General features: G+C 44.7%; 1 protein-coding gene across 1 annotated transcript; it reads left to right on the top strand.

Moving 5' to 3' along the window:
- The first annotated feature begins 1,208 nt into the window (after positions 1-1,208).
- On the top strand, positions 1,209-7,223 carry LOC119286819 (COMPASS-like H3K4 histone methylase component WDR5A). Its single transcript, XM_037566285.1, has 2 exons — positions 1,209-1,962; positions 6,644-7,223. Exons 1-2 carry the CDS (start codon positions 1,300-1,302, stop codon positions 6,950-6,952), a joined length of 972 nt encoding a protein of 323 aa, XP_037422182.1. The 5' UTR covers positions 1,209-1,299; the 3' UTR covers positions 6,953-7,223.
- The last annotated feature ends 3,111 nt before the right edge of the window (positions 7,224-10,334 follow it).

Below are 10,334 nucleotides of genomic sequence, written 5' to 3'. Positions count from 1 at the left end.
TAAAACAAACTTCATGAAAGTCTCTCATATGTTGATTGATCTCCATGAGGACGGTAAGGTAGCTAGGTTGGAATCCGTTGTTGATGGGCTGACCACTTCTTAACAATCATATGCAATGATGTAGTGTTGCAGCCGCAAGTCTGCTGCGAGGGCAAGAGCTTCTCTACACACCAGGGCTTTGAAGGTAGTTGGGTCAGAAATACTTGGACAAGCAACCATCGAAGGCCACTGATATGCGCCAAAAGTGCAACAGATAGGGCCACCACCCCTCGGTTCTTTGACCTAGAAACAACTGCATCAACATTTTATTTTCATCATGTGCTAGGGTGGAGGATCCATCTGCGACAAATAGGTCGAGTCTAGTGAGCTCCCACTGGGTCCTGGGCATGTGATGAGATGATCTCCAAGTCGGCCAGGAAGCTACCAATAAAAGAATATACGAATAGAAGGCTCTAGAAAACATCTTCATGAATTGCCTAATCACTTGAGAGAGCATAACAATTATCATAACCAAAAGATCTTGCAAGTTTTCTATTTGGGTTTTCCATAACTGAGTTTCCAGAGGCACAACACTAAAGGGGCAAATTTATTAACGAGGTCTAGAACCTCTTTGACTGTCATAGCTTTTTGCCAAATCCACGATAGTTCCAACATAGAGTTTATCCACATTCACCCGCACTACTGCTATCCATCATGTTGCCTCAGGCGGTGGCGCTTCCTCCTGCTCGAAGACGACGTCATCCAGGTCCTCCTCCCGAAGCGCCAATTCCTTCATCATTGCCTCTAGCTCGATCTGATCAGATTTCCCTAAGCCACACGGATCGATAATAATAATAATAATTCCACGGGCCACCCAAACCCTAGTCTCCATTGATCTCTAGAAACTCAACGCCAAGACCGGAACGCGATCCAGGATCGCCCCTTAGTCAGTCCAAGCAGTTGAGGAAATGGAGGATCAAGGTCAGGGAAATGTGATCTCTACGCCGGTCGTCCCCACCAAGAGAGGAACCCTAGCGAGAGGGGAAAAAGCTCTGCATGTATATGTACATAGTAGTATCAAAGTATGCTCTGCTGTGCAGTTGGTAAAACAAATGAATTGGGCCGTCTAAAGTCGCCAGCAGATATCTGAAGCCCAGTCCATACCGCCATAGCCGTCTAAAGCCCACCGAAACTCCGGAGCTTCGGCACGCGTCCCTCGCCGTGGTTCCCCAACTCAACAGACCACCGCACCGCGCCGCAGCGTCGCCAAAGGGGAGGAATTACAAAACCCCAAACCCTTTTTCTTTCTGGTTCGCGGCAATGGCGGCGCCGGATGCAGACGAGACCCCGGCCTCCCCGGGGTACACCCTCCGCGCGACCCTCGCCGGCCACCGCCGCGCCGTCTCCGCCGTCAAGTTCTCCCCCGACGGCCGCCTCCTCGCCTCCGCCTCCGCCGACAAGCTCCTCCGCGTCTGGTCCTCGGCGGACCTCTCCCTCGTCGCCGAGCTCGAGGGCCACGAGGAGGGCGTCTCCGATCTCTCCTTCTCCCCCGACGGCCGCCTCCTCGCCTCCGCCTCCGACGACCGCACCGTCCGCATCTGGGACCTGGGCGCCGGCGGCGGCGCCCGCCTCGTCAAGACCCTGGCCGGCCACACCAACTACGCCTTCTGCGTCGCCTTCAGCCCCCACGGCAACGTGCTCGCGTCGGGGTCCTTCGACGAGACGGTGCGCGTCTGGGAGGTCAGGTCTGGCCGGAGCCTCCGCGTGCTGCCCGCCCACTCCGAGCCCGTCACCGCCGTCGATTTCGACCGGGACGGGGCCATGATCGTGTCGGGAAGCTACGACGGGCTCTGCCGCATCTGGGACGCAGCCACCGGGCACTGCGTCAAGACCCTCATCGATGACGAGAGTCCGCCCGTGTCCTACTCCAAGTTCTCCCCCAATGGCAAGTTCGTGCTTGCATCCACCCTTGATAGCACCCTGGTAAGTTATTCAGAATCTCTCCTCATAGTCTTATTGTAGAGAACATTCCAGCTCGCAGCATATGTGAAATTGCAATTATGTTGTTATTGAATGTTTGATTGTTCTCATAGCTAGGTTAAACATCAGTAGTTGACATTTCTTAGCTAGGAAGAACATTAGTAGTTGCAATAGCAATGGAACACTACAAGTACATTTTTGGGGGCACAAGGGACAGAGTGCCACAAGGAAACGAGGAGGGGATTAAGGCTTTGAGGTTGTTAATAGGGCTGATGCAGGCACTTAGTCCAGAGCACACTCCATAAATTGGGGACTTATGTCGGTGCTGCTTCGCGGAGTTAATTTTTTACATGTTAAGTTCCCCTTTTAATGCCTTGGCACATTGCTGTTGCCTTGTGACCATGAGGTCACGGGTTCGAGTCCTGGAAACAGCCTCTTGCAGAAATGTAGGAAATGGCTGCATACAAAAGACCCAAAGTGGTTGGACCTTTCCCCGGACCCTGCGCAAGAGGGAGCTATGTGCACCAGGCTGCCCTTTTTTTAAGCTCCCCTTTTAATGAGGCTTGCAAGCTCAGTTAATCTCAGCCATAGCCTGATGATCTGCCTTAAAGTTATATCAGTTCCATTAAGTCTAGCCTTGGGAGTATGCAAATTGGGAGTCCCAGTGAGGTGCCACCAAACAAGGTACTCTTTGGGTTGGAGGTATTAGACCCGCCGTAATACTATTTCTGTACTTCACAGCATGACGTGAACTTGAACTTGCAGTAATATGTGATTTTGCAATGGAGAAGATTGAGTGAGTGATCTGCATATTGTTCGGTCTGCACTATGCTAAGTAGAGTTGGAAATTTTGTGATTATGTTGGGAGTTAGTGCTACCATTCTTCCTATGCTCTAGAATATCGAAAAAAGCAAAGCATGGCTTGTTAATAATTTCTACAAACTGCATCATTTTGTAGTGTTTGCAATCTTGGGATTATACAGATGAGGGGTAATACTCCCTCCATCCCGAATTACTTGTTGCAACTGCCTGGTATAGTCGTATGATTCTTGAGAAGTACTCCCTCTGTCCCAAAATATAAGAAGGTTTTTAACATTACACTAGTGTCAAAAACGTTCTTATATTATGGGACGGAGGGAGTAATTAAATGTGTGGAATTGCACGTAGCCAACTGTCTTTTCCATTTTAGCATAAGAAGCTATTGATATTTTTTTCGGGCTTCAATATACTTTGGTAGTTCGCCAAAAAAAGATACGTTGGTTAACTAATCCTTTTTTGTTCATCATCTCCTTCCACAGTTGATGTGATCACAATCCCCTAGAGGTAAGTATTGTAGATGCTTCAATCATTGTGACATGGTGCTGGGCGTAGATTTGCACTTTCTTTGATATCACATTGCACAGTGACTGTAGCCTGCAGTGTCAATTTTTGTGACATCGCTGTAGTCACAGCTGAGTTGAAGGTCACAACCATTGTTTATAAGGCGGTAAGGTGACCTAAGGCAAACACCAACCGCCCTGACGCCTAAACGCCTAACCGGGCAGGGCGCCGCCTTGCCGCCTAAGCGTCCAAGGCAGGACACCTTATAAACACTGGTCACAATACTAGTTAGGTGCTTCTGTTCTCTTGTAGTGCTGTGACTGCATACATTGAAGGACAAGAGAAAGATTGTTTGGGAATTGTTATATTAGGGGTTATGTTAAACCCTTGCCATGAGTGTAGGGTGGGCTGGAATTTTATTTTTAGGCAGGGGGAGGGGGTGGGGGTGGATATGTAAGTGGCAAAGCCTACATGAGATGGACATTAATAATAGAGCAATATCTGTACGTTGTCCTATCCTGCAAAAATTTCCTTGTTTTGAAAATAAACTGGACCCTGCTAAGATTTCCGAAAAGCATTTTTTTAAGAAACCCAAATCTCTCAAACTTGTTTTCTTGGTAAAGATAAACGCTTCAGCAACTGCAGGATAGCCATAGGCACACAACTACCGCAGTGCAAGAAAACAAATGAGTGTTTGGGGGTGTCGGATTGTGGGTTTGATCCACTGTTTAGCAATTTGTTGGTTCTTCGATATTTTCCATTCTCGGCAATGGGACCTGCATACCACAGGTCAAAATGGGAAAAGGGTGTTAGGTAGTAGTAGGATTTAATTTATTTATCCCTCTCAAAATCCAAATGGACTCTGTATGTCACTTAATCAGAGTCCACCTGTATGGCAGGTTTGATATGTTACCCTGATTATTTCTGATAGTAACACTTGTTTTAGGTAGGTAGTAGTTGCACATTCGAAATGTTTGCTTGCTAATTGCTATTGATATCAAATTCACGAAGTTATTTAGGGACTTTCACTATCCAGCTAATTCCAATGCTTCCTTCCCAGCCATGTTGCCATTATATAGCTGCCGTGAATTTTAAAACTTCGTGATAGAATATGTGATGGACATTAATAGAGCAATAACTGTACCTTGTTCTATCCTGTGAAATTTTTCTTGTTTTGAAGATAAATTAGAACTTGCTAAGATTTCGAAAAAAAGGGTTTACCCAGTGCTGAAAGCTCCGGCACAATGTGGGGTCTGCGGAAGGGAATTTCTAGACAGCCTTGCCCTTTCATAATATTTTGCAAGGAGGTTGGTTCGAACCCAGGACTTCCAGGCCACAAGTGGAGAGACTCTACCACTGCACTAGGCCTGCCCTTGTTTGCTAAGATTTCCAAAAGACATTTTTTTAAGAAACCCAAATCTCCCAAACTTGTTCTTTTAGTAAAGAAAATGCTTCAGCAACTGTAGGATAGCCATAGGCACACAACTACCGCAGTGGAAGAAAACAAATGAGAGTTTGGGGGTGTCGAGTTGTGGGTTCAGTCCACTGCTTAGCAATTTGTTGGTTCTTCGATATTTTCCATTCTCGGCAATGGGACCTGCATACACAGGTCAAAATGGGAAAATGATGTGAGGTAGTAGGGATTTAATTTATTTTATCCCTTCCAAAATCCAAACGTACCCTGTATGTTATTTAACCCGGGTTCACCGGCATGGCAGGTTTGGTTGATACATGTTACCCTGACTCTTTCTGATAGTAACACTTTTTTTTCAGTGGGTAGTAATTGCACATTCGAAATGATTGCTTGCTAATTGCTATTGTTACCAAATTCACAAAGTTTTGTAGGTACTTCCACTATCCAACTAATTCCAATGCTTTCTTCCCAGCCAGGTTGCCATTTTATAGCTGCTGTGAATTTGAATTTTTTTGTCATTTTGACGTATCATTTTCTGATGTATAGTTATTTCTAACATTAAAGTTCAATATTTTCTTGTATCATTGCATTTTGCTTATAAGTTTTAAAGTCCACTAAGCAAGGCCTGACTCCAGCAGAAAAACAGAAAATGAAGTGCTGGTTTAAAGTCCGCTAGGCGAGACCTGACCCCAGCAGAAAAACAGAAAATAAAGTGGCGGTCCGAATCCACTCTGTCAAAATAAATTAGCAGACTAAGTTGTGCCGTTAGAGGAGGGGGGTGGGGTGGGGGTGGGGGGGGGGCATCACATCAACTATCCCTAGTGTTTGACCACAGTTGGAAGGTCTTGAGTGATCTTGAGTGAGATTGTCGGGAGCAGTTCCTCATGTTTGGGTTGTTTTTGAAAGACAGCAGGAGAGCTGCTGTTCATGTTTGGGTTGTGAGGGTGCTCCGTGTGGAAGTAAATTTCTTTTAGGGTTCATTTATGCCTAATACCTTGAGTTGATAAATGACTTCTATCATGCTATGCCCTTCAGTCATATGTAGCGGCGCCGAAATTTCTGGTGGCAGTCCTGACTGTTCAATAGTTTCTGCGCTTCTTAGATAAGTACAATTCTTGCAAGCAGTTCTTTATAAAGCTGAGCTGGCCAACCAGCAGGAACTTGTACAGCTTTACAGCATGGAGATCATAAACCATGTTTTTCACCAACAGGATGGAAAGAAACTAAAAGAAGCTGTTGTCTGTTAATATTCATTTACATTATAAGATTCTTAAGGGTGAAGGTGTTGTGCAAAGCACATCGTTAGAGCTGCATCAATCATTAACTGTCTAACGCAGCGGAATGTCATATGAATCAGACCCAGGAGAGAGTGCCTTGACCCATGCCACCATCCCTGATTTAAAAAAGACCATTTTCTGTGCTGCAATCGATTATATTTGTCAGCATTGTGATTATCGTGGTCCTCTTCTAGTAGTTCCATATCCTTAAAAGTACTATACAATGCCTTAAAAGTACTATACAATGCTCTAGCTGTTTTACACACTGGTGTTCTTTTAACGTAGGCATTGCCATGTCTGGTGTATGTTCCCAGATAATTTTGCCCTGCTCCTTATCATGCTTGTGGACCACTCCATGCATATATTGGGATTTGGGATAATTTCAGATAGCTTATGATTTTACTTCATTGCCAAGTCATAGCTTTGATGTTTTTTGGGTGGATTATTAGACATATTACAATAACACCTACTACCTCTGTACCAAAATATAAGATATTTTTGCATTTCAATTTAAACTGCAAAAACGTCTTATATTTTGGTACAGATGGAGTATGTTTGTAGTGGCATCTGTCAAAAAAAAAAACATCATGGTCTTGTTTTAGTGAGTATCTAGCAACCTACCTTGATGAACTTATCACAGGATAACGGCTCCCATATTGTTCATTTCATGCAGAGGCTCTGGAATTTTTCAGCTGGGAAGTTTTTGAAGACGTATACTGGCCATGTGAACACAAAATACTGCATTCCGGCAGCATTTTCTATTACCAACGGCAAGTACATTGTGAGTGGCTCGGAAGACAAGTGTGTCTACATGTGGGATCTTCAGTCAAGGAAGATCGTGCAGAAACTGGAAGGGCATAGCGACACAGTCATTGCTGTGTCATGCCACCCTAAGGAGAACATGATTGCATCAGGAGCTCTTGACAACGACAAGACGGTGAAAGTCTGGGTTCAAAAGGACGGAGATCAACGAGAGGCGTAAGCCAGCTTATTTTCTTGGTTGTCATGTGACCTGACTGATGATGGTAGCCAGGTAAGCTACTTGGCTCCCTGAGTAATTATAGATTGCTGCAGTGGAGAATGCGATGCTCCTGGGCTGTGTATTTTCGTCTTGTGTTGCCTTCGCTGCTGTGCGATTTGTAGTGAAATTAAACTGTTCCAGAGAGCCGTTAATGGGATGGTTGTATGGAAGGCTGGACAGAGGCAATGCTTAAACTTTGTTTAACTGAAAAAAACAATGCTTGAAAAGTTCATTCGAGTCCTTAGATGTTAGCCATCCTGAAATGTGAAGTTGGGTTGCCATTTCATCATGGGAACCTTTTTCTTTGTGGGCATCATGCCACCATCCATCCTGGATATAGCTTCTTCATTGGAGTTCAGCAGAGTTCATACCCTGTTGGGCTGAGAAAATGAGTGAGCTTTCATGTTGAATAGTTCACTAGGCTGACTTGGGCTTAGCAGAAAACTAGCCAGTGAATCTGCTGAATCGTCTTCTAGATGATGGCAATGTTTTCTCCACACACAAAAAGGAGAGATGGTGTCAATGTTGTTGCAAGTTGCAACTAACTTTTGGTTTGACAGCAAGAAGTTAGGTGGTCCATAGACCTAGAGGAAGCTAGAGCATGGGCCGCTTTCAGATAACTAGATAACATTGTCGTTTTTCCTTAATAAAAACTGTCCTTTGTGATGCATCCATATAAACATTTTAACTGTAGACTGAAATTAATTTACCTTGATAAAAATCTACCCTCACCAAGCACATATAATCGAAGATTGCAATGATCTTGCAACTGGCCTTTTCCTTTTTTCTTTCTTTGAGATAAACTGGCCTTTGTCTTGCATCAAACGATTTGGATGGTCCAGTAGAGGAAGACGATAGGGCACGGACCATTTTCAGATAATTAGATGAGGTTTTCGTTGTCCTTTAGTAAAAGCTGTCCTTCATGATGCAGCAACACAAACATCTTGAACTGTAAAATGAAATTCAGCTGTATTCCTAGTTTTAAACCCATCTTAATTGGCAAAAACATGCCAATCGTCCTGTCATCTCACTGTACAGAACGAGTGGAAGGAATTATTGGCATGAGACATAAACAACACACGCCCAAACATCAGGAGGAGAACAATTCTATACGCATCCCAACTCTCTTTCTGACCAATTCCGCTTGATTTAACCCCGTAATCAACTCATTCTTCCACGTTCATCACATTGCTGCTGCCCACAACTCCTCATCCAGCTAAGCCACTTGTCTTGACCCCGCTGTAACCTAATTTCTGATGTGATTGCTGTCCATTTCACGGCGATGACTTGGCATTCTTCTCGAGCGCGGAATCCAGCTAGATATCGTCGAGGCTTTCGCGCCTTTTGTCGCGGCGCTAATTTGCTAAATTGTTTACATCAAATCTTATGAGCCTGCGCCTTTCCATCCTCAGCAAGCAACGCTGATTGGCGTTGCTTAGCTAACCAACCATATGCATGTGCCGCATAAAAAACTAGTGGTTATCGCCTGTTTATTTACTCGCCATGTGCAATAATGAAAATGAGCTCGTGTGTGCATCCCATATCTATCTGTGAAGAGTTTTTCTTCTTCTTGTTTTGTTTGTCTTTCAAGTCGCCGAATTCGCGTTCCATGCGTCCGTGTGCTTTGACTTTTGACCAACCGCCGCCCTCCCACAAGTTGCCTGTCTTCCAAAGCATCTACTCCCTCCATTCTGAATTACTTGTCTTAGATTTGTCTAGATACGGAGATATTTAGCACTAAAATGAGTCTAGATACATCCGTATCTAGACAAATCCAAGACAAGTAATTCGGAACGGAGGGAGTATCTAGCTAGCTAGCTTAAATATTTATACAAATTGGATAATATACAAGTTAGCAAATTGTCGAACAATAGGTGTTTAGTATAGATGCAGAATATTCCTAGATAATTTGGGATTGAACCGTGGATGTGCCCGCTAGCTTCTGGTGGTTTGACTTCCATTTTTGGATAGGCTCTTACCAACGAAGATTTATAAAAAAAACTTGTGCGGGGAAGCGAAGAGTTGTATTTGAAATGAAAGGAAGATGATGACAGTGAAAGTTACTCCCTCCGTTCACTTTTGTGATTCATTTCAGACAATTGAAAATAGACTGATTTGCACATTGTCTGAAATGTATTCAGGGCCTTATAAAAGCGAACAGAGGGAGTACTTAATATTCCTGCCAATTTATATTTTGTTCAAGCCAAAAAAGTGACTGCAAAAGAATGCACCGCAAAGGGCAAAGTGCTTGGCTCGAAGGGTGGGGGCATTTTTTGAGCTGTGCATTTTGTATATGTACAGTTATGGTTTGTCCCTCTGGCGTTTTCTTGGATATGTGCAGTGCAGCTCCCCACAGTTAAATCAAATCTGCTGTTTCAGACAGAGCAGTCGATGCACAGCGATCCCTGAGCTCCACTTGGGAATCAGGATATGATCCGCCGTGCACTGCACCGGTAGTAGCTTTCTTCACAAAATAAAATAATGTAGGAGTACATGCCAAGTGGTGAGCCAGCCACATCAGACGTGAAGCGACTTCCTTTGCCTTTGGCTGCATGCACGGGACCTTCCTCCAACAGTCCCAACTGGACGGGCGATATCTGTTTCTATGTAACTTGAGCGTTGCTATACAGCCGACGGTTCCAGACGATACACAGCCGATGTGTCTCATCAGGCCGTTTGTAAATTTGATACTCCCTCTGTAAACTAATATAAGAGCGTTTAGATTATTAAAGTAGTGATCTAAACGCTCTTATATTAGTTTATGGAAGGAGTACTAGGCAATCTGACGGTGTAGAGCTTGTGTCGGCTACACATCGGGCATTGCATGTCGTGTGCACATCAATTTCGATATAACTTGTGTCCTAGCGATGCTTCATGTCTCACTCAACTGGCGCAAATTGCCACGTTCACGTACGTACGCCACTGCGATCCAGAGACGAATACAGCACAAATCATGCTTGAAACCTGCTAGTGTTCCCCCTGCATTTCTAAGTGAGTTATTTATCTAAAACCACCACATTTGGGGCTAGGGTAACAACTTGGTACCATATTGAAGGCAGGACATAAAAAACCACCGGAAATGCGCCTAATGCGTAACGCTAAGTACCGACGCTCGAATTTAGTCGCAAAAACAGCGAAACCGACAGGTAGGGCCCACCTGTCAGAGCTGATGTGGCAAAGACCAAGCACCAAACAAGCTTTGACCAGCTGAGGTGGCAAATGAGACACGGACCCCGCCTGTCTGTGACTACATGATCATCTTCATCCCTTTTTTTCTATGCAACATTACATCGAGCAGCTTGTGGGCGGCCGGACTCCGGCGACTATGGCCACACCGATGAGC

The sequence above is a fragment of the Triticum dicoccoides genome, chromosome 4A (assembly GCF_002162155.2).
Source record: "Triticum dicoccoides isolate Atlit2015 ecotype Zavitan chromosome 4A, WEW_v2.0, whole genome shotgun sequence".
NCBI lineage: Eukaryota > Viridiplantae > Streptophyta > Magnoliopsida > Poales > Poaceae > Triticum > Triticum dicoccoides.
The sequence above is the reverse complement of the archived record's forward strand: the minus strand, read 5'-3'. Positions and strand labels throughout refer to the sequence as shown.

Coding starts and splice junctions, on each gene's coding strand:
- LOC119286819 (XM_037566285.1), top strand. CDS start 1,300: ATGGCGGCGCCGGATGCAGACGAGACCCCGGCCTCCCCGGGGTACACC. Junction 1,963..6,643: donor CCACCCTTGATAGCACCCTG/GTAAGTTATTCA, acceptor CATTTCATGCAG/AGGCTCTGGAATTTTTCAGC.